General features: G+C 37.4%; 1 protein-coding gene across 1 annotated transcript; it reads left to right on the forward strand.

Annotated features, from left to right (window-relative positions):
- Nucleotides 1-425: 425 nt before the first annotated feature.
- On the forward strand, nucleotides 426-25301 carry LOC121392550 (the record flags this gene model as incomplete). The annotated part of the gene is made up of 7 exons (XM_041523718.1): nucleotides 426-453; nucleotides 3117-3215; nucleotides 4406-4596; nucleotides 7223-7271; nucleotides 17513-17755; nucleotides 18493-18726; nucleotides 25083-25301. Coding segments are annotated over exons 2-7 (1015 nt in total), but the record flags the coding sequence as incomplete, so codon positions are not given.

Raw genomic sequence — 25301 nt, forward strand, 5'->3', positions numbered from 1 at the left:
TAGAATAGGCATTGCATGTGAATTGTATTCAAGTATACACATGTTTGTGACATAAGTAATATATTCAACATAATAAATATTCATGAATATCAACATAGCATATAATATATTATGGCATGTAAAATGAATTCATGAATTTGCATATTTATCACACAATAACCATATGCATTCAAAACCTAATAATGACATTTGATTAAAACATGCATATCTATATTTAGAAACAGACTATGTATGGCATGTAAAATGTATTCACTAGTTTACATATTTATCACAAAACAGCAGGCATAGTAATAACATACAAAATATGTTCAACAGTATGCATATTTTTCCTACATGAAATGCACTCAGCGCGTGCATATTGATTAGTTTCATGATAGTTTCCCCTAATCAAACCTGGTATGCATATACTAAAGAACATTCACTGATGGTACTGTCATAGTGGAACAGTTACAGGTATATACAAATGTAATTTATTTAAGAATTGTTTGTTATTTATTTTATGTTCATTGGGTTATGAACCAAAAAAAACAATCATCCACAAACTGTGTGAATTGGCAAAGCCGTTCCCACATAAGTTTGCGGATGATTTTGTTTTGTTCATACCCAGACGAATGTAAAAGAAATAACAGACAAAACTTGTAATTAAATTTAAAACATACTTACTAATAATAACATTAAAAGTTCTTATTTTATTTTGAATTATTATTATTATTATTATTATTATTAATATTGGTTAAAACTGTAACGCTAAAGAAGAGAAATTACCAATATAATATGACGTCATCAGGTATTACATTCCCTGACAACGTCTTTTTTCCATTCATCTTGATATGAACAAAGTCCTGTTTCTATGTCTGGACCAATGGAATAAGGTTATATTGTAATGAATGTAACGGAAATTTAATGGTATATATTTAGCTTTCATGTATGATTCAGTTGTTATTGTGTTACCTGCCAAGTATGCAATAACTTAGTCTTTAGTCAATTAGGGGCTAGAACTCAATGAATGTGTAACTAAATTACAGCAATCAAGAACGTTGTTGCCCCCAGCTGTAATCACATCTGCCAACAAACGTACCTAGTTATTATTATGTCAGAATCGCAACAGTTAGCAGAATGAATGAATGAATGAATGAATGGATGTTTAACGACACCCCAGCACGACAAATGCATCGGCTATTGGGTGACAAACTATGGTAATGCAAACAAATAAAGTGATGATCAAAATCAATATAGCAAATCAAAATTTAAATAAAAACAGTGCAAAGAACTGTGCAAAAATACAAATATCACAGATAAATACTGACTTTTACTCAAAATTTCAATTATATCTAAAAAATGGGGATTTGTGCTGTATTGGCCATTCTCAAAGATAATTGACATGTGCTGACTAACGACACAATTCACAGAAAATAAATTCCGAAGGCACATTAACTCGTAACCAATTGAGTAGGAGTGAAAGATATAGACCCAGACAGACGTAAATAGGAGTGAAAGATATATACCCAGACAGACGTAAGTAGGAGTGAAAGATATAGACCCAGATATACCGAAGCGGGTACCCAAGGAGGACAGCTGTATTGTTCATTCCCTTGTCGCAGTGTCAACTCTACTGTTCACCTAAGAGCTTACACTTATATATTATCTGTATCATCATGTTGTTATCTTGTTAATCATGTTTTATCTTGGAAAGGAAAATAGAAAATGCATCCCCAGTGTGTGACTTATGCTCCTTCATTTACATTTGTTAGAAAATAAGAAGAAAAGAAAACTCACTCTGTGTTAGTACTATTAAAGATACACAAACTACATATTTCTTTGGAACAATAGGTACATTTATATGTGAACTCGAGGTTCTCCTACTATACGATGTTTGTTATAGGTCAAACAGGATTTTATCTTCCAATAATTCCGTACGTACCAGACAAATATACACATGTATTACGAAGTAAAATTTAAAACAAAATGTTTGCTGCAGACATTAGCAGACACCTGCAAATACATTGGATATACAAACAATGATATTCTGTAGAGAAAACTGTATTCAATATGTAATTGTAGTCGCCGAAAAGGCTCTGTTAGTTGGAAACAATTCACAGTGGGTGAAATCAGAGGACAGTCTCTTTACGATATGCTCGGTGTCAATAAATGCTTTGGGGTAAGGGGGCTGTCGTTCTTTTAGTTTTGTTTTGTTCATAGTTTCTTTTCGTATTTTGTAGTGGTTCTTTTGTTTGTCGTGGTGGTGGTAGTGCTCGTGTGTGTGTGTGTGTGTGTGTGTGTGTGTGTGTGTGTGTCTGTGTGGTGTGTGTATGAGTGCGTGTGTATTCGCGTCTGTTTGTGTGTGCATGCGTGTTTGTATGTATTTGCGAGTGTTATATATATATATATATATATATATATATATATATATATATATATATATATATATGTGTGTGTGTGTGTGTGTGTGTGTGTGTGTGTGCGTATGCATAGGTATATGTATATGTATATGTATATGTATACTTCACAGAATATTTTAAAATCAATTGTTGTACAGGTGTCTCCGAGTTGTCGTATTTGCATATAATCGATAGAACACGTTGTTTCCATATACACTGTGGATCATTGGAATAGGGTGTTGCATTGTTTCTAACAGCCTCTTGTTTTCGTCTCCACATTTCCACTAGTGTGTCTTTAACCTGACTTTTCCCGTAAAGGTAAGTAATGTTCTAGTTGTTATTGTTGTTGTTGTTGCTGTTGCTGTTGGTGTCATTATTGTTCTTGTTGTGTTGAAGTTCTTGTTGTTTATGCTGTCGTTGCTGTTGTTTTTATTGTTGATGTTGTTATTATTGTTGTTGTTGTTATTGTTGTTTCTGTTTTTATTTTTGTTGCTGTTGTTGTGGTTACTATGTTGTTGCTGTTTCTGTTGTTGCTTTTTATTGTTATTGTTTCTATTGTTGTTATTGTTGTTGCTGCTGTTGTTTTTATTGTTGTTGTTTTTATTGTTGTTGTTTTTATTGCTGTTGTTGCTGATGTTGTTGTTGGCCCTTAACTTCTTGTGGCTAATGTAGCTAATAGTAGATGATCAAGCAATACACTCTGGTGTCAACATATACTAGTGTTTACCTTTATTTCAGTACAAGACAGAGTGAAAAAGATGAGAGAACTCTTCACCAGTGGTTGTCTTCTCTTACTTTGCTTTATTAAAGGGATGATTGGGGAAGGCCCTAGTACTGGTATGCATAATCAACTATATTTAATGCACAGTATTTCTTAATATCAACACATATATTGGTATATTAATTAATACTACGGTACGATTGTGACGGCTATTATATAAAACGGGCGCAGCCATTTTGTTCCATCCCACTGAATCCGCCCTCTGGTGAGCCGGTAGTTACGTAATAGTTAACGCATTACATCAGGGATTAGTTTTAGAGTTGCGAGTTGCGATATAAGTTTAACGTGCTCATATTCCAAGAAGGATTCGAACACGCTTTTTATGGGCTTAGCCTCTGACATCGCCAGTGACTATGTCCAGGCCAGGGGGGGGGGGGGGGGGGGGGGGGGGTAACTTTGAGGTGGGCGGAATTTACAATAGAAATATAGAAATTAGGTCTGAGAGCTAAGTCCAAAATCAGCTGATACATCCTGCTCTAGTCTGGACTGAATTTTTTTTTTTTTAAATCGAAAAATAAATTAGAGTGCTCGGTCAAAAAGGTTTTAAGGTGATTTGAACCATTTTGACGGGCTACCAAAGTAAAATGTATCGGACTGTTTACAAAAAAATATACATAAAAAGTCCCACAAGCCCCAAAAAGGAGGTTACCTGTCCTAGGTAAGGTTCGCGCTTACGACGAGTTGATGAGCGGTGCTCCGGTCAGGTTCTGGACTTCGTCCTTCCTGTCGTGTAAAGCAGGGATGACTTAGCTGTAGATGGCGCCGATGACAGCCTTAACGATCCTGTGTATGGTCAGGCTATCCATATCACGTAGCAGGATCGCTTATTTGTAAGGGTCACGGCGCCGTTGAGTCACCACGAGTCCCGAGTAGCCTGTCTGTGTTCTGATGGTATGGAGCTCGTAGTGTGTTCCGTCAGTTAGCCTTGTCCATTCTTGGTTGAGGAACTTGCCCATCAGCTTCGCCGGGTCGGAGGTGTCCCCCTGCACGCAATGCCGGAAGTTAGGCTTTCTGTTCACAACAGGTGTATCCGGGAGGGCTCTGTCTCTGTATTTCTGTCTATATATCTGTATATATATATATATATATATATATATATATATATATATATATATATATATATATATTCTCTATTTGTACGAAGCCGTATATGCCACAATTTGTCCATTTTGAAATACCATTGTCCCCACACATCTCACCCGTTTAGCCACTTGTTTAAAACGTGATATTCGCTTTTATATTTCAGTTCTTTTCCACGGTAGAGAACGCAAAAATTGGGCATTGCGCAAACCAACCTACCAGTCGTCGATAATGGACCACTACTTTACTTCCGATCGCGCCGTCGACGGAAGTCTGTCCAACGACGCCATAATGTCTCGCTCCTGTATGCACACACAATTTGAGACACATCCATGGTGGATGGTGGATCTTCAAATGGTACGGGTGGAGAGATTTGGGTGGGTTAGAGGTCAAGTTGTGTGTGTGTGTGTGCGTGGGTAGGTCTGATGGTATATGGTAGGGTAGGATAGCAGGGATTATGACAGAGGGTAAAACGGGTATGGCGCATACCCTTTGTTGACTGTGGTTGCGTGGTTGCATTCAAATCCATAGCGGCATACACAAACATTTATTTCGGGGAAAAAAAACACTGGGAGACAGGGTAGGGTAGGTGGGGTACAGGCGCGGATTTAACCCCCCCCCCCCCCCCCCCCCCTATTTATGGTCAAACAATATATATTACAGAATACACCAAAATTCTAATTTATCCCGACCACCTGTCAAGGACGTTTAAATTATGTTTTCAAAAACAACAACGACTTTTAGGCACCCTCTATTAAAAAATCCTGGATTCGCGCCTGGGGTAAAAGGTAGGTACGGTAGGGTAGCAGCAAGGGATCTTTTATATGCACCATCTCACAGACAAAGTAGTACATACCACGGCCTTTGATATACCAGTCGTGGTGCACTGGCTGGAACGAGAAATAACCCAATGGGCCCACCGACTGCGGATACCGTACAATCAGTTCTGTTGGTTATAGAAGAAAAACCGAAAACCGTAATCGATGATATACAACAACAACAAAAAATCACAAAAGAAAAACGTACTTTCCGTTTCCCAAATTTGCTTCCGACGCCTTATAGCATCCACAGCAGCATCCACGTGATGTTTTCCTATGCGCGCGTGTCTTCTGCAAAAGTCGTCTATGTTTATTATTTGTTTGAACCCTTCACTTGTACCCATACTTTATTATTTGTTTCCGTAAGATATTTCCAGTAGAATTTTCAATATCGGCTATTTTTGTAAATATCCGAGACAAAATATTGATTTACTGATCGGTAAAACTCTTCTGTGTATCAAAATGAGAATTAAGATAATTTGTTTGTTCCAGTTAATCCGGTTTAAAAACGAAGACAGTTACCATGATGTTGGCCGTTCTTATTGTATTATGTGACATTATCTGAGGACTTCCGATATTGACCTATTTGAAACAAATCGGCCATTTAATTCTTACTTGCACTTTGGCCGAGGTGTTCCGAGTGAGTTTGCTTTGAACTACATTTTGTTTTGGTTATTTCATTTTATTTTGTGTTTGTTTTAGTTGCAAAATAAATCCATGCTAACAAATACTTTATTTTGTATATGGAACAAAACTATTCACAATATTTGAGGGAAAGAATATCGGGCTAGTGATAATATCTGTAAACTAATGTATTTTTATATTTACTAACCCGGCTGCCTAGTATATTTGATTTTCAAAAATAGACCTACAAGCCTGGAACATAATGGATTTTATCGGCAGTCAGAGTGGAATGAATAGATGTTAAAGTCGAGTAGGGTAAGATAAGGTAGGGTAGGTTAAGGTAGGGTAGGTTAAGGTAGGGTAGGTTAAGGTAGGGTAGAGTAAGGTAGAGTAGGGTAAGTTAGGGTAAAGTGGGGGTAGTGTAGGCTACAGTAGGGTAGAGTAAAGTCGAGTAGGGTAAGATAAGGTAGGGTAGGTTAAGGTAGGTTAGGGTAAGGTATGGTAGTGTAAGGTAGGGTAGAGTGGGGTAGTGTAGGCTACAGTAGGGTAGAATAGAGTACGGTCGGGTAGGGTAAGGTAAGGTAGGGTAGGTTAAGGTAGGTTTTGGTAGAGTATGGTACAGTAGGGGTAGGGCAAGGTAAGGTAAGGTAGGGTAGAGTAGGAAAAGATACGGTAAGGTAGGGTAAGGTAACGTAGAATAGAGTAAGGTATGGTATGGTATGGTATGGTATGGTATGGTATGGTATGGTAGGATAGGGTAGGGTAAGGTAAGGAAAAGCAGGGTAGGGTAAAGAAGAGTAGGGTTGGGTATAACAAGGTAGGTAAGGTTAGGTAAGGTAAGGTAGTTTAGGGTAAGTTAGGGTAGGGTAGGGTTCGGTAGAGTAGGATAGGTAAGGTAGGTAAAGGTACTTAGAATAGGGTCCTGTAGGGTACGTTTGGGTAGGGTAGGTAAGATAGGCTATGGTTGGGAAAGGTAAGGTAAGGTAGGGTATGGTAGGTAACGTAGTGCATGGTAGGTAAGGTAGGCTAGAGTAAGGTTTGATAGGAAAAAATAATAATAATAATAATAATAATAATAATAATAATAAAACCTCCAACAAAACACCCAACAAAACAAAAAACAAGATCACCAACCTAATATAATTTCTCCTGTTTATTTCACCGCGGTGTAAGATATATCCATGTGATATTTTTCGTCTCTTCACATTGTGGAATATGCCTTTTAAGAGGACATGACTCAGGAATGTCCCTTTAATAAATATATAACTAAAGTTGCGTCATTTTCTCGGTCTTTAATCTGTGCATTTCATGTTTTGTTAAGTCATTTTGGAAGTCATTCTGTGCGGTTTTGTTCATTGGAGTGAGGTGTAATAAATAAAATACTATACTCGTTCCCGTGTGAGACAATTTATACTACAGTGTGTTTTAGGTCGCTCATGAAATTCGACCGAGAACACACTCGTAGTAGTATAAACGGTATCACACAGTAACTCGTTTTATTTATTTAGTATTCTCAATGCTTGACCTTGTATCTTCAACAGACCTTGCTTGTCAAGGAAGTCTACATCATGAATCGAGGCGACTGCTGTGGTGAGTTTTTTTTTACTGTGTTGGTCAGGCATGGCTCTACCCCTACCCCCCAAAAAAAAACAAAAAAAAAAAAAAAAAAAAAAAAAAAAACAAAAAAAAAAAAAAAACAGCAAACAACAACAAAAACAACCCAGCAATACCCCCCCGAAAAAAAAAAAAAAAAAAAAAAAAAAAAAACAAAAAAAAAAACACACACAAAAAAACCTACACAAAACAAACAAAACAAAACAAAACAAAACAAACAAACAAACAAACAAACAAAAACAACCCACAAAACCCCTAAAACAGAAACAATTCTGAATAAAAAAATATTGGTAGTAAATCTTAAGGCAGAGATGAATTGTACTGGTAGAATACAAGAAATTACATTTTCCGACCCCCCTACAAACTTTACTTTGCGACCTCCATCACAGCCCCCCCCCCCCCCAATGTCTATTTGCTTCCGCCGTGCTTGTTGGTGGTGTCATTATTATAGCTTTAATCTCCGTCCTTCTACCTGTGTGTCTGTCCGTCTGTCTGTCCTTCCTTCCGTTATTCTGCCCCTAAACCGGCCTCGGTGGCGTCGTGGCAGGCCATCGTCTGTCTGTCCTTCTTTGCGTTCTTCTGTCCATAATGCCTTGTGATTTTGAGCTGACATTTTATATAAAGCTTTAGCATGTACTGTTACAGATCACGTTTGACTTTCATGGCGATTTGGGGCGAGACGTAGCCCAGTGGTAAAGCGCTTGCATGATGCTTGGTCAATTTGGGATCGATCCCCATCGCTGGGCCCATTTGGGATATTTCTCGTTCCAACCAGTGCACCACGACTGGTATATAAAAGGCCGTCGTATGTGCTATCAAATATGTGGTATGGTGCATATAAAACGTTCCTTGCTACTAATGGAAATATGTACCTGGTTTTCTCTCTGAGACTACATGTCAAAATGACCAAATGTTTATCATCCAATAATTTAGTACATCAATGTGCTCTAATAGAATCGTTGAAACAAACCAAACGTAATGGCGATTTACTCATTTTTGATGGAGTTATGGTCTTTGAACTAAGTAGATATGGAAATTGTTGTTTTGTTTCTGAGATGAAATTTTGTTTCTATATCATATCCTGTTGCAGATTTGCTTTAACTTTCATGGTAAATTACCCATTTTCCACAGTTATGGCCCTCGGTTCCTAGGAACAGTAGTCCTATCAGACCTCCATAGCATAGGAACCATAGACCTAACTTTCTAACACAGATACCATTTATTAAGATGGCCGCTATATTATTCCACCAAGGTCCGTGATTAACATTAATTAAGTTGTCAAACGTCTATCACATCAGTGTCGTTTTACATATTTAAAACTATGCTGAACCTCTTTCTGATAATTATAATACTATTAGAATATACCTTATTCAAAATGGCTGCAATGTGTCCACGAACCACAGACACCGGCTACCAGCATTATAATATCAATTGAAGAGCATAAGCAAGTACAAGTGCACCTTATTCTGTAACCAAATCACTGTACTATATCATACACATTAACCGATCCCATGCCTTATCAATGTCATGTTTAATTGGCTTGTCAATTAGCTAATTGCATTATTAATATATCTTTCAAAGGTATTATTCTTTTTTTAACGAATATTTGCCTATACCTCTTATATTCAATAATAATAATCTGTAATACGAATACGTTTCTCTGTAATATCATTTTTTTTCAACTAAAAAATTAAATTTAAAAAAATGATGAAAGCTACAGACACTATTCACTTCTCCCCATCGCCATAGCTATCACGGGAATACTATTTCTTCAAAGAGACCCAGATGGCAAATATAGGTGGACTGATCTAACGTGCTATTATTAGCATGACTATGTGGGTAATCTCGATTGCACCCTAGTAATAAAATAGCCTTGTATAACCCTGGCTTTTTTTTTTTTTTTACATAACTCCAATATGTCTGCCAATTCATCAGAAATATCAGCATTTCACGAACAAAGAGGATTTGTGGTTGAAATATTTGTGAGCCTTTATCCTTATGTCATTAACCCCACCATACCTGTTTTTGCTGTATACATGTATAGAAGATTTGCTTCAGTGGTAGGTGTCATAAAATCTATAATAAAGTAGGGACAACTGACTGGTAACATTTAAATATCTTCTTGGAATCCTCTCTGGATAGATATATACTTTGATGTGTTCGGGTAATTTGGTGAGGACTAGTTATGTATTTATCTAAAACAAAGAAAACATCTACCCCTGGAATTTTAATACTTAATTAATACTATTTGCCCCTGGGTATAAGATTTCGTCTAAGCATACCTAATGAGATGACGATCAATGAACATGGCACCGCGAAGGTGAAAGGGCTACAAGAAAATGCTATTGTAAGATATGAACGTTAACCTGTTCTAAACATTTATCTGGTTGTTGACGCTATGCATTCTACCAGGAAGTAGTATTTGACCAAGTGTGAAAACATGAGTTCAGTAGCAAATTGCCGATTTCAAAAATTGTGATGATCTTTTGTATTTCTACTGTCACAAGTAGAGACATTGTTCCTAAGTCAGAGATGGGCTCACTTCATTTATGGGTACTATACAGAGGTACAATGCGGAACAAAGAGTATGAAGTTAGCACACATTCTGTTTCAGAGGCAGCTGATTTCTTGTCCCTCAATGAAAACGAAGCTGCTAATTAGTTAGCGAAACCTCACAAACCCTCTAAAATATAATAGTTTTATCTATGGTAGATTCCAAGAAGAGACGAAAAGCAACTTGCCACCAATCATTCAACAGGTAGTATCTGTTACTGTACTGAAATCAATGAATTAGCTTATTTTACACCATCCATATCATGTAAAATGGATTACAACGTGTAGTCGGTCATGCCAATGACATTGTAATCACTGTACTAAGCATATATTATGTACACACATTCACTAGCAAGTCTACATGCGTTGATACACATGTTGGACTGTCTCTGTCCACACACTTTCAGTTTTCTACAATATCAGTAGAAGTTATCTAACAACATGTAAATATCATAGGAGAAAAGGTTTGGTTTCAAGAAATAGAGGATATTATATGAATGTCCATGACAGACGATGTTTACGACACGAGTGCCTAAATTATCATATTTCCCGAGCGAGAGGGAGGGAATGGCGATAATTTAGGCACGAGTGTCGTAAACATCGTCTGTCATGGACACGAATGTAATATTCTATTTATAACCGTAGAACTGTCTTGCTAAATGAACATTCCAGTCATTGTTTACAAACTAACGTTTCCTTAACGGCGGAGTAATATTTGTTCATCGATGTCTTGTTCATCGATGTTCTAAAGTTACGTGATATTTATACGCCCATAAGTAATGAGTACACATGTATCAACAGCTGTAAATTGTAAAGCATGTGTATACTAAAAAGCAAACAAATACACAGTAATTGAAATAATTCGTGTTTAATTTGAATGACGTCAGTATTCCAATGACGTCACTTTGCATCTCCTTACAATAACTATAAATTGGGTACATGACGTTTCCGTTTTAAGAATGCTGGAAAAATTCATTATAACATTATTAACGCACCTGAATGTATTTGAAGAAAATCTTGTGATTAAAACATTATACCTTTTACTAAATATGGCTTTCAAGTGAAATTGCTGTAAGATATGCTACATTTATTATGTACGAAGCCAAAATAAGGGTGCGAAAAGTGACTCGTCGACCTTAGTATAGATTTCTAACAGTTGTGAACGTTATATTCATAATTAAGTGTTTGATGTGTCACAACTACATCGTAATATAATACAAGTTATCATAAATAATCAATTAATGTTTTATTAAATTAATTAAAAACACGTATTTGTCATTACGGCATGTGATCAGCTTACACTCGAAATAAAAATGTATTAATGAAGAAAGTAGTATCTGTGGAATGTCGTATCAGCCAATCAGAAAGAAATGTACTCTTACAACAGCCAATCGTTAAACGACAATGTCAGGAGGACATACGATTTAGTTATGACATACGAGGGAAATCGTACGATAAATATGACTCTCGTTATGCTGTACCTCGTAGGTAATAAATATAATTTATGAGACTTCAATCATAAATGTTTTGTCGAACATAGCAAAAAACTCACTGAAGATGTAGTCGAAGACCCCCATATTTGCCGCACTCACCACCAGAAGCCCGTTTACCAAAACCTTTTTGTTAATATGTAGACCTGCATTTGTGTATACCTCGTCTCATTAACACGAAATATGCAGTTGTTTCCATACTATTAATTCTGTTTGAATGTGGCTCGGGGACCGTTATGTAGTCTTAGGTGTGATGGTTCAGTTGTTTCTATACTATTGTTTTATAGTATTAATGGTTATGGCCCGCGAAGTCGACAACTTGTATAAATGATCTTAAAATTGTGTCTACTTAGCGGGACAAGCTGAAATGTACGTGATGATCTGTCGATTTCCCGGTACTCATTAATTGCCGTTTTACCTGGTTGACGGTGTGCGCAGTCAAAAGGTAACAACGAGATGATACTGTACCGCAGCTATTACTACTACTACTACTACTACTACTACTACTACTACTACTACTACTACTACTACTACTACTATTAATACAATTCATTTTCAGTTCAATTTATTTATTTGCCAAAGTCAGCATGACTATAAACACAAAACAGACAAGAATACAGTTATAAAACAGAAACAGTTGTGTAATAGGTTACAGTATACAAATACAGGAACAAATTAAACGTAAGAATTAGGATAATAAAAATATAAACATATAGTTGTTATATATATGTAGTTACAAATTAAATTACATATTTATCAAGAATCCTTAAGGTTTTTATATTTTCTGAATACAAAAGACGGATTATGTTAAAAATAGATGGTCTTGTATACAAATATTTCTTTAAATATGATACTCTAATATCATTATAAAATAAAAAAATTGATACAAAATGGAATTCATCTTCAATGCCTCCACTGTCACACACACACACACACACACACACACACACACACACACACACACACACAAACCCCAATGGGTCCACTAAGGAGGTTCGATCCTATGTGTCAAGTTAATTTATTAATTAAATAAATATATTGGCGTCACACATATGGTTAAAGGGACATTCCCGAGTTTGCTGCATTATAAGATGTTTCCGACTAATAAAATATTTCTACGATTAAACTTATATATTAAATATATTTTCTTGTTTAGAATATCAGTGTCTGTATATTCAATGTGTTTCTGGTCGTCTTAATATTTGTAAGAAGCCCAAACTTGATTTTGTCTTCAAATAATTTCGTACGTACGAAAAAATTTGTTTTAGGAAATAAAATGAAATTTAAGCTGGTACAAATATTAGAACGATCAGAAACACGTTTAATATACAGCCACTAATATTTAATGCAGAAAAATATATTTGGTATGTAATTACAGTCGTTAAGAAGTATCTGTTAGTCGATAACATCTTAAAAAATTGCAGCAAACTCAGGAATGTCCCTTTAAGGATCACGGAGATAATAATAAGAAACCCGCTGAATGGGCTACTCTTACGAAAAAAACAAAAAACAAACAGCAATGGATCTTTTATATACATTTTCCCATAGAAAGAATATTACATAGATAGAATGTTTTTTAAATAAATTTTAGTTATAACAATATTTGTATTTGTAGTTCGTAGTTCAAAAGCATATTTTATTCTCGCAGTGATCAGTTGAAATGTAGAAGTTCTCCTATGTGATCTGTGTACTCCATGTCGGTGATGTGGTTGTTGATCAGCTCGTCTTTCAGAGAGCGGATTCTGGCATCGATAGTGCGGTATTTGCGTTTTCGTGCCGGAGCTCGCCAGTGACCATCCAGTTGGTGCAATTTTACTTTCATTACAGACTGCTCACGTTTTAGAAGCCCGACCACCTCAAAAATGGTCCTTCTATCCACGTGTTCGTAACATAGTCCATCAGTTGTGTCACCTGTGCACCTTGGGGACTGTCGGCAATTGTGTCGGCCCAAAAGTCCTCAATTTTATCCAATGGAACCATCGGAAGGGCTGAAGTACGTCTTACTACTTTTTGTATTTCATCGTTCTCAGAATATTCTGTTGCCAAGCCTACCTTTTGTGTACGCCGCCAAATACACTGAGTGTAGTGGAAGAAACAGCCTCTCAGTTGTGTAGTGGGAAATACAGTTTGAACAGCGTTATGGGCCGATCTTTCGAAATCCATCTGAAAGGTCCTCGGATTTAAATGGAAACCCAGATCATGGCAAGCCTCTTGAAGGTATTGAAATGTCCGTACATATGTGTCTTCTGTGCGGTTTGGGAGCAGTGAATACACAAGAGGAAACATATGACCTTAGGACTCGGCATGTATGGTGTACAACTGATCGAACAATTTGGGTGCTGAAGAACATGCTCCATCTGATAATACAACATCAGCGTCACACAACAACTCCAAGTACTTGTCAGTTGTGAAGATCAGTATTAGGTCTCCTCCTTCAACTCAGTGTAAAAAAGGATCTCCTCCCTCGGTGCGGGTCCACTCTCCTTCTAAATTGATATCCTGTCTTGTCTGGGGTAGTCGGGGTAGGGTTTTGTGTCGCTGTCGGTATAGTATCGTCTTGATGGCACTAAAATGTGGAATCTCGGCTAACAATCCGTCAGGAACAACGTCGTGGTTCTTCCTGAGATTGGAAATCTCATCGGCGTAAATCTTAGGAATTGGCGTTGTTTCCATTTTATCTCGGTCCATGAGTTTCGCCTTGAACGCATCAACGTGCTTAACAAATGGCACCGCCGCGTGGTTGTGCTGTATCTGGTCTGCCATCTGGAGCATGTTGTCCACAGTCACAACGTAGGCTCTGCATTGCGACGTAGTACACCTCCAGTAAATTTTCTCTCCACGCTTTCTATTTACGCGAAATTTGTGCTGGTTGTAATACAAATGTCGTCCGCCTCTTAACGTGCCGATAAAAGTCACTCTAACTTGTGCAGCTGCCATAATGTTAAATGTGAAATAGTTTTCCATTTTGATATAAAACTTTATATAGATTAAACCGGGAAAAGAACCAATGCACAAACGCCTGCTCAATATAAGAGAAAGATAAATTTGCTACCCAAAACAGTAATCCTTTAAATTGGTAGAGCATAATACGAACAAATAAACAAAAAACAAAAACGCACAGGTACCTACTCAAATTAATGGAAGCGTAATTACAAATTCTACCCAGGACAGTAATCGCATAACATTCTATACCGTTGAAACAAACACGGTTCATACCACAAAGCAGAACATGCAAACCAATTAAATCCGTCTACTTCAGGGTTCTCATCTCGTTGTTAAAAAAAGCGGCTCGTAACTGCAGCGCAGAACTTACAAACCAATTAGATATGTCTACGTCCCGGGACTGTTATTGTTATTATTCTACGTCCCGGTACTAAACAAAATATATTTGTCGACTTCCCGGGCCGACACCGTATTAATTGTGTTTCAATATTGCCCAGGGCCATTGTATAGTCTGAGATGCGATAGTTCAATTGTTTCTATACTATCATTCTATCATTGTATATGAATCTAGCGGACACTTTTGTGTACGTTTTCAGTTTTCATATGAATAGCGTAATATTGGTCCTGCAGTAGGCCTACTCATAAAATAAAATAAATAAATAAATAAATAATAATAATAATAATAATAGTAATAGTAATAATAGTAATAAATAAATAAATAAATTAATTAATTACTAGTAATTAATCAATTAACTAATACAAAAATTACAAATTACCAGCTGCTGAGGTAGATTATCTGTAACTACACATTCACAACAGGGCTTGAACTTAATCATTGTTCACCCATTGCAATTTTGAGGCTGCTTACGTGAAAAAACAAAATTGAATGTTAATTTTACCGCAAATAAATATGACTAAAAGGTGATTTTGCTGAATGTAGTCTTATTTAAAATGCGCAAAATTGCAAAGGGCAATACAACTTTTTACCCCATCTAAATTTATGTAATGTTTCTGTAACAACCAATACCAAAACACCCTACCGCGACGTGATTTTACCAACATTATAATAGTAATAGTAATAATACAAATTTATTTTTATTATTATTATTATTATTATTATTATTATTATTATTATCCTACATCTACCGTTTTGGTTTAGAGGGGGCGGTGTTTTATCGGGGGGGGGGGGGGGGATATTTGACTATGAACTTGCCCCGGCAAGCAGAACTGGATTCAACTGGGTTAAGTTATAATTAAGCCAACCTGTGAACGGCAAAACATGCGACAGTGCACTGTTTTTGTTGCTTTGTTTTGGTTTTTTTTTACGCTATACATTAAACGGAATGACCACTTTTCCAATCGGTCAAAATAATTTGCAAACGTTTAACGAAAAACGACTGACTGGTCGTAGGCCACACTGGCGACGATGGTTACCATGTTATCCTTTTTTCAAACCGAACACTGTAATTGCTAAATTCCATTCACACGCACCTGCAGTGGTACTGTGTACGGTTGCTCCGTATCCCCCCCCCCCCCCCCACCCAAAAAAAAAAAAAAAATAAAAAAAAAAAAAATAATAATAATAATAATCAAATAAATAAATAAATTTAAAAAAATATATATAATAATAATAATAATAATAAAAAAAAAAAAAAAAAAAAAAAAAAAATAATAAAACCCACACAAATTCTTTTTTAATTAAATAATATTGGTAACTTATTTTAAAAAAGAAGTGAATTTATTATTTTACTTCAGCTTATTCATAGTTATGTTGTCATAAAATAATATATTTTTAATTATTTGCCATGTATATAGGCGGCCCTCATTTGCCAAATCTCTATACACAGCGGTCGTTTATGTAAAATTCACGAATACAATACACTGCTGTCGTCTATATAGGTTTTGCCGTACGTTTTATGATTTTTCGCAAAGAGACTTCCAAATTTTGAAAATGAAGCGTTTCATGGAATTCCCTCGATCGTGGTTCAGTTAAAATGTTTTGGATGATACCATAACGATGTTTGGTAGATAGATAGATATTTAGTTTAACGTGTCCATATATCACTTGGGTTTCGAACACGCCCGTCCCGAGTCCTGCCACCAGTAAGATCGGTGGCCTGATTCGGGATGGGGGGTGGGGGTGGGGTGGAGGGTAGAGTTGAAAATAGGCAAGTTACAAGCCAAAAAAAAAAAAAATTGACTGCTCGGCCGAATATTTATATAATTTGAAGCATTTTAGAAGGACAGTCCAAAAATAAATAAGAGAAAGAAGAGTAGATCGGACTATTTAATAATATTAAAAAAGAAAGTAATTTCGACATAACATTTTGAACGAAGGTCTAAAAGTTTAAAGTCTGATCTATATGTCCACGTGAACGGCCTCGTTATGGTCGTTTGGGTGCACAACTTGTAGGGACGAGATGGGTTGCATCCAGTCAAGAAAACCCCTAGATTGACAACCATTAGACGTTGAAGGTGTAGTGCTGTGCTGAAATATAGATCTTGAGAAGCCGGGTCCGTCTGAACGAGAGAGTATCAGACGGGTATAGTCCAGTCATCCAGTCATTGGTATTGTGGTGCGGACGGGCCCCGACTCCGGAGGATACGAGATGGTATCACTATTAAGCAAAGTAAAGTCTAGAAAAGAGTAGTAGGGACCGACCCCGCTTCCCATTTCTTCTTAGAGTGGGCTGGTCAATCTTCCAGTGCTGCTAGGACAGGTTTGGTATTACAAATGAATGTAATTTCCATTTATAATCCATATTTAGTGAAATAAAGCCCACTAAATCCGTGACTGAATGCATTTAAGCTTGAGACTATATGATAAAGATATTACTACCTTCGTGTATTTCGGTCTCGTCAATATCATATATTAGGAATGAAAACAATGTATTATGCTCACCAGAGGGTTGCGTAATACAATTTTTATTCCTAATATATGATATTGACGATACCGAAAAACACTCTGGTAATAACCTATATATATATATATATATATATATATATATATATATATATATATATATATATATATATATATATATATATATATATATATATATATATATATATATATATATATATATATATATATATATATATATATATATATATATATACATACATATATACATACATACATACATACATACATACATACATACATACAAAGCGCGGTAGTGGCATTAAACAAGTGTTCTATCCTATCCTATTCTCTCTCTTTGTTTCTAGGTTATCGACTTAAACATTTATACATTGAAGTTTACAAAGGTAACATTGCACAACTACACTTAGTCGGCTTGTGTCATTATCAAAGGGAATCCATCACGTCTGGGATCGCGAAGAGTTTTCGCTGCCTCTATGAGCTGATGGGTCAGTTTGTCCGACTGTCGATTCACCACCACAGCTACACAGAGTATTCTATAAGCATGTGTGAAGTCGAGGTCTACGGGTCGGAGGATGCGTATATGCTTGGTATGTGGTAAGAAGGTTACACACCGACATCAATTAATCCACGCAGGGGCGGGACGTAGCCCAGTGGTAAAGCCCTCAATTGAGGCATGGTCAGTCTAGGATCAATCTCCTTCGGTGGGTCCATTGGGCTATACCAGCCAGTGCACCACGGATGGTATATCAAAGCCCGAGGTATGTGGTATCCTGTCTGTGGGGTGATGCATATAACATACCCCTTGCTGCTAATGGAAAAATGTAGTGAGTTTTCTTTCTAAGGATAAATGTCAACATTACCAAATGCAGCTGTAAAGTGTTTGCCGGTTGCATGGCTCGGTTGTAAGGTCGATCAGTTGACCCATTGAGCTATTTCTCTTTCCAGCCACGACTGGTATATCAAAGTTCGTAGTGTGTGCTGCCTTGTCTGTTGGAAAGTGCATATAAAAAATCCCTTGCTGCTAATGAAAAAAGAATGTAGCAGGTTGCCTCTGAAGACTAAGTCACCATTACTAAGTAATGAATTTACGAGGCTTTTTTTCTTCATAAATACGGGTGTTTAAGTATTGTAAATACAATAAAATAAATCAAAAACGAATATGAACACGAATATGTTTATTTGGATTGCCGATTATTTCACAGAATGTTCCAACTGTAAATTCGGCGGTAAATGTTTGACACCTATTAGCCGATGATAAATAAATCAATGTGGTCTAGTGGTGTCGGTAAACAAGCCACGGAAACGCTTTTATGTCCTATTTCAGCTTCGAAGGGCAAAAATTGGGCGCGGTTGGCCACTGCTTCTCAGTCCTCAACGCATGCTAACAGTGGGTTGTCCAATGCGAACAACGCAATCGACGGTAACCGTGACGGCGTCTACATTACAGGCTCGTGTTCACACACCACCATGGGAGACTACAGGCCGTGGTGGCAGGTCGAATTGTTATGGATGATAATGGTTACCGGTGTCAAACTGTACAACCGCGTGGATTGCTGTGGTAGGAATTCCATCTTATTTATTTCTCCTTCCAACATTTAAATAAGACATGTTTCACTAATTTGATAATTAAAATTGCAAGTTACTTATATATATATATAAATATATATATATATATATATATATATATATATATATATATATATATATGTGTGTGTGTGTGTGTGTGTGTGTGTGTGTGTGTGTGTGTGTGTGTGTGTGTGTGAGAGAGAGAGAGAGAGAGAGTGTGTATGTGTATGTATATATGTACATATTTAAGTGTTTAGATTCTCATTTTTTTTTACATCCAAAGTGTTTATGGTTTTTGTAATTGTACACCGAAATAATTTGTTTTAACTTTCTAAACACGTACTATTATGGATTTATGCAGATCTGTTACAGGTTTGTAGATAAACCACATTTAGTGTCAGTTTTCAAGGGCAAAAATTAGTGTCTGCGCCTTTAATGGTAGAATCAAACAACAAATTGCCAGCATAATGTTGGCCAACTTACTGCTCTGACAACTTCTACGACTGTCCTGTTGCAAATCTGAGCGCTCTTACAACTCGATTCTTGTCGTATAACTCATTAATCGTAAGTTGGGGAAAATTGCAACGCAGCTGTCGAGTTGGTCAACTTCATTGTGACAGCTGATAGCCTGATACTAGCATTAGGCGCGGACCCTAGATTTAGTGAGTGGAAATGGACACTAAGTTTAGTTAATCTTCCGTCTAAAAATAACATAGAGCTTGTCTCGATAACCATATATAAAATTGTGAAATGAATTGTGGAGTATTGCAAATAGTGAAACTGGCAAGCACAGTAATGTTGCTCTTTTTAGTAGAAAGGTTTCCCTTTTCCACGGAGACACTGGCGACTGTGGCAATCATGTTAGGCGACAGAAACACGACAATAACTTCTAATAGAGTCAGTGATAATTATAAAAATCCAATCAATGTCTTCATGACAAAATCGGGATACTATAGGTTATACACTGCAGAGATGAATTGTGTGATGTCACGCCTGATATGACGTCATCAGGCACCGTTGAAAAACAGGAACTACTTGGTGAATTTTGCCGTTTTTACTCGGTTTACTGTTCTTATTGTTTTAAATATTGTTTTAATTCAGTTGAATCGTTGAACAGTAGTTCATTGTAATAAATGTATTTGAGTCATGAACTGTTCTTTTCTTTTAAATTATAATCACCAGTAATGGAATAGGCTGCATTGCAGAGCTAAAGCTCGTGACAAGTGAAAACTGTTTCACTCCGTACATAAATTTGATAATAACTGAAAACTCGTTTATTATCCTCTATGAAAGTCGCTACAGTCCTTTCTTGCCATCTGATTACACAAATGTTCGTCCTGTAAATGCGCTAAAAACAAAACCAGATCCGTGTGTGCCTACATCACCGGGACATCATCGACCAGACATCACTCCTGACGTTCAAAATCATGAACGGCACTATGCATGATTGAAACATGTTCTTGCCTCTTTAGACACATAGTCAGTGGACGACAAGGGCTGCTTATCATGGGCTGCTTTCCATGTATCTCTCCATCAACGCATTGGTGTTCAACATCCATTATTGGACTGTTGCCACTCCTCATGGACAATGCACACAGTATAGCATTAACCAAACATACAGTTCCGGACAGGCACATGTGGTTATCATGGACCAACCATTCTTGATGGGCAGCAATGTGCAGATGTTGTCACCAAAACTTACAAATATGTATGTGGACAATATAGGTCTGTCATACATCTTGAAAAATGTTGAATGTGCTTCTAGTGTAGACATTGTTTTTGATGTATATTGGACCTGACAGTCTGAGACAGTCAAGTGTGTGGAGTGTGGAGAAGGGTGTTGCCGTCTGTGTTGTTACCTGGTAACTGGCATAGCTTCCTCAGAGTGGATGACAGCACAACTGAATTATTTCAGTATATTGGACAGGCAGCATTTGAGAAAGTTGACGTGTAAGGGAAGACACCGGCTATTATATGTGGCGACGTGTTCAGGATCTCTCATAGCAAAACGACAAGTAGCCTGGACGTCTGATCACATGAAAAGGCCGACACTAGGATCTTGCTTCACCTGTGCACACAAAGGCCTGAAGAAGATTCTGATCCGAACCACAGATACAAATATACTTCTCGTAGTAGTGTGTTGTGTCCAATCTATAGCTGTGACAGAAATCTGGGTTGCATTAGGAACAGAAAACACTTCAAGTCTGCTCCTGATCATCAGATTGCCACACAGCTAGGACTAAAACAATACATGGTCTCTTCCAGCTGTCCATGCATTCACTGGATGTGATACAGTCTCCTTTTGTAACAACAGAGTAAAGATAATAGCTTGGAACACCTGATTCATTTTTTCTGAGGTCACTGATGCCTTCTTAGCAATGATTGACAGACAATGTAACTTAACAGATACTCTGATGGAAACATTAGAGATATGTTGTTCTCATGTATGAATGCACCAGTGTGGTTCAGAACGTGGATGACCACAGACTCAGCAAGGAAGGTTGTTTGAGATGATTTTTTCAGTGCCATGCACATTTTTTTTAATGCTGTAGTCTGTTGCATAAATAAAATAATGACCTCACTAACCTAATTAAATGTGTTGCCACGCGCACCGCAGATCACGTTAAAAGTATTTCTCTCGCTCATATCATTCAGGAGGGGTCCAAGTACACACCTACAAAATGATATGTTTCTACTATAAAGTGCAATTTAGTTTCTTTACTGTTGTAGTCTATTGCATAAGTACAATAATGACCTCACTGACCTAATTAAATGTGTGGCCACGCCCACCAGAGGTCATGCTCAAGGTGTATAAAAATTAATTCTCGAAATAATTAAATGCACTAAGTACAGATAATTTATCAATAACGGCTTTAATAGTGAAAAATATGTCATAGTGTTTAAACTGTTTGTTTTTGTCTTATTTTGTTGTTTTTTTCTGTGGGAAGAGGGGTGAGGAGGGATGATTTTATTGTTATTGGTGTTTTGGACGTTTTTTTTTTTTTTTGGGGTGTGTGTGTGTGTGTGTGTGCGTTTGTTTTTTGTTGTTTGGTTTTGGACGGTTTTGTTAGGTTTTTTATTGTTTTTTTTGGAGGGGGTTGTCTGGATTTTTTAAAAATATATTTATGTGCAATTTCTAAACAAAGTGAATACTATATAAATAAAACATACTGTTTATCCATTTTAGTACGGTATATATACTATTCAAAAGAATTTAAGGGTAAAACATTTATAACCAAATAAGTTTCAGAGTGTATTAGATTGATGATGTAAACTACACCAAAAATTTAATTTATTGTTCCATATTTACAAAAAACCACAAATAAACGTCACTGTATACAAGAAAATCACATGACATGCTGTCAAAGTTGAAGGTTGTCAAACATGGATTTTACACATTAGAACATTCGTTTAATAGTGTGTGAATCCACCCCTGGCGCGAATACACTCGACACATCGTTGCCTCATGCTGTTGATCAGACGTCTGAAGAACTCTTGGGGAATGGCCTGCCACTCTGCCATAAGAAGTTGACCCAGATCATGAAGGTTGGCCGGAGGGGCATGGTTATCCCGAACTCTCCTGCCTAATTTGTCCCAGGCGTACTCTATTGGGGCCAAGTCAGGCGAATATGCTGGCCAATCCATCCTGGCGATACCTTGTTGTCAGAGAAAGTCCGTTACCACCCTGGCGCGGTGGGGTCTGGCATTGTCATCCTGCAGAACTTCCCCGCCGCCAATCTGCTGAAGGTCTGGGAGAACCAACGACCGGATAATCTCATTCAGATAGCGGATTCCATTCAGATTGCCATCCACCACATAGAGGGGGGACCTGTGGTGGATAGAGATGCCGCCCCACACCATGACGCTGCCACCACCGAACCGGTGACGTTGTCTAACGTTAACGTCAGCGAAGCGCTCCCCAGGACGTCTGTAGACACGAACCCGACCGTCGTTGAACTGGAGACTAAACCTGGACTCATCAGTGAACATCACTCGACCCCACTGAACACGTTACCACCGCAGATGAAGTGTGCACCACTGACGTCTGGCCGTTCTGTGACGTGGTAGGAGTGGTGGTCGAACAGCCTGGCGACGGCAGCGTAGATTATTGGCTCTCAGACGATTGCGTATGGTTTGATCAGACACCCGAGTTCCAGTCGCAGTCCGCAGATTGTCACGTAATCGGCGTGCAGTGGTTGTGTGTTGAAGTAGAGCCATATTGGTGATGTAGCGGTCATCTCTATTTGTAGTGCTTCGGGGTCTTCCCGAACATGGACGATTTCGAACAGAATGCGTTGCTTGCTACCGTTGCCACAGTCGGCCAACGACACTCTGACTGACACCAAGTCTCAGAGCAACATTTCTTTGCGTATTGCCATCCTGAAGCCAAGCAATAGCCCTTCCTCGATCTTCGATAGTCAGTTGACGTCGTACCATTGTCGAATTTGGAGTGTGCACCGTACACGAACGCAAGCTCCAATTATACGGAAATTCAGCATTGGGAACATGGAATACACATGCAAAGCGTGCAAATGAAGCGCTTTGTGAAAAAGCAAGATATGGGCACTTAGCAGACCTTTCGCTTTCGCCCTAATTTACGTGGAAATGTAAGCATGTTTTCGCCATTAGAACTAGTCGACAGTGTCAATGACAGTGGATTTTAATTCATTTATGGGTTGCTTAGACCCACTTTCGTCAAAATGGAACAATACCATGCGTGACATTATGGTCTAGCTAATATAATTGACATGCAGAAAATAATGTCGATAATATCGTCTGACCCTTAAATTCTTTTGAGTAGTATATTTAACATACAATTTGCAATCGTATTACTGGTATGAGGTATAATTTAGGAACAAACTTATTTTTGTAGTTTGTAGTTCAAATGGCATCTCATTTAGTACAACTACGAGATTGCATATATATATATATATATATATATATATATATATATATATATATATATATATATATATTTGTATGCGTGTGCGTGCGTGTGCGTGTATATGTATCTATGTATACATGTATGTGTGTATATATGCGTGTATGTGTGTATATGTGTATGTATGTATGTATGTATGCATGTATGTATTGATGTATGTATGTATTGATGTATGAATATCTGTAGATTGTATGTATGTCCAGGTTGACTGTTACATACATAGATATTAACGCACTAGTGCAGGGGATAAATGAATCCTGTGTGGCCTCACAAATTGTCCTATGCATTTGCTGGGACTCGAACCAGTGGCACCGAATCTCCCACAAATTGCAGACTAACCACGATGCGTTCTGACCTATTCAGACATTCATTAAAAAAAAAAATGTTGTTTAACTGAACCACATGCATGGGGCCTACGCGGTCGATCTCGCTTACGTGCATGACACAGTGCGCAGACCTGGCACTGGCTAGTACGTATTGATGTATGAACAATCTGATTAAACTTAGCTCTACTGGTCTACCAGTAGATCTAACAGCATTGCGTGCACTCCTATGACATTTCACCTATAAATAACAATTTAAATATCAACCAATAACACTTCGCCTTTTATAGCCTTATTCGGGAGTATACAAATTCTAAAAATGTAGGGCGAAACTATTTATGCAGCAGGCGAACTAGTTTGTATAATACTATAAACAGATCTCTCTCTCTCTCTCTCTCTCTCTCTCTCTCTCTCTCTCTCTCTCTCTCTCTCTCTCTCTCTCTCTCTCTCTCTATTTATATATATATAAATGACATCTTATTCAGTTAATGTATGAGGTTGCAGGGACTGATCAATGAAATATACATAAATGTGTGTGTGTGTGTGTGTGTGTGTGTGTGTGTGTGTGTGTGTGTGTGTGTGTGTGTGTGTGTCTCTTGAAACAATATATTGAACCAAAAATATACTTGAACTAATAAATATATATTTTAGTGGAAACTATGCAATTACAAGCTTAAGTCAGTATTAGTAATAATCATAGTTACAAAGTTTAAAGTTTGTTTTGTTTAACGACACCACTGGGGCACATTGATTAATTAATCATTGGCTATATTGTATGTCAGACATTTGGTAATTCTGACACGTAGTCATCAGAGGAAATCCACAACATGTTTTTCAAATGCAGCTAGGGATCTTTTATATGCACTTTCCCACAGACAACAAAGCACATACTCAGGCCTTTGTCAGTTGTGGTGCACTGGTTGGAATGAGAGAAAAAAACCCGAATCAGTTGAATGTATCCGCCATTAATGTAGCAATGTAATTATATGGTTGCTTAATACAACACTGTGCTCAAATGATGTTGCTAAACAACGCAAACTTTCAACTTTAAACAGTAACAAACTATACTCTATCTTATCCTAGATGAGCGACTTCATGATTTCGTCATCACAGTTTTACAAAACTCTCACGACACGGCCCCTAAGCAATGCTATAAGCAGACGACAGCAGTAGCGAAGACAGCCACGATTACATGTGAAGAGCCCCTTGCAGGGTGGATCGTTCGTGTTGCAAAAACGAGAGCCGATAGACACGATGATGTCCTTACCTTATGTGAAGTGGAAGTGCACGGCTGGAAAATAG

Source organism: Gigantopelta aegis, unplaced genomic scaffold (genome assembly GCF_016097555.1).
Source record: "Gigantopelta aegis isolate Gae_Host unplaced genomic scaffold, Gae_host_genome ctg4055_pilon_pilon:::debris, whole genome shotgun sequence".
Taxonomy (NCBI): Eukaryota; Metazoa; Mollusca; class Gastropoda; order Neomphalida; family Peltospiridae; genus Gigantopelta; species Gigantopelta aegis.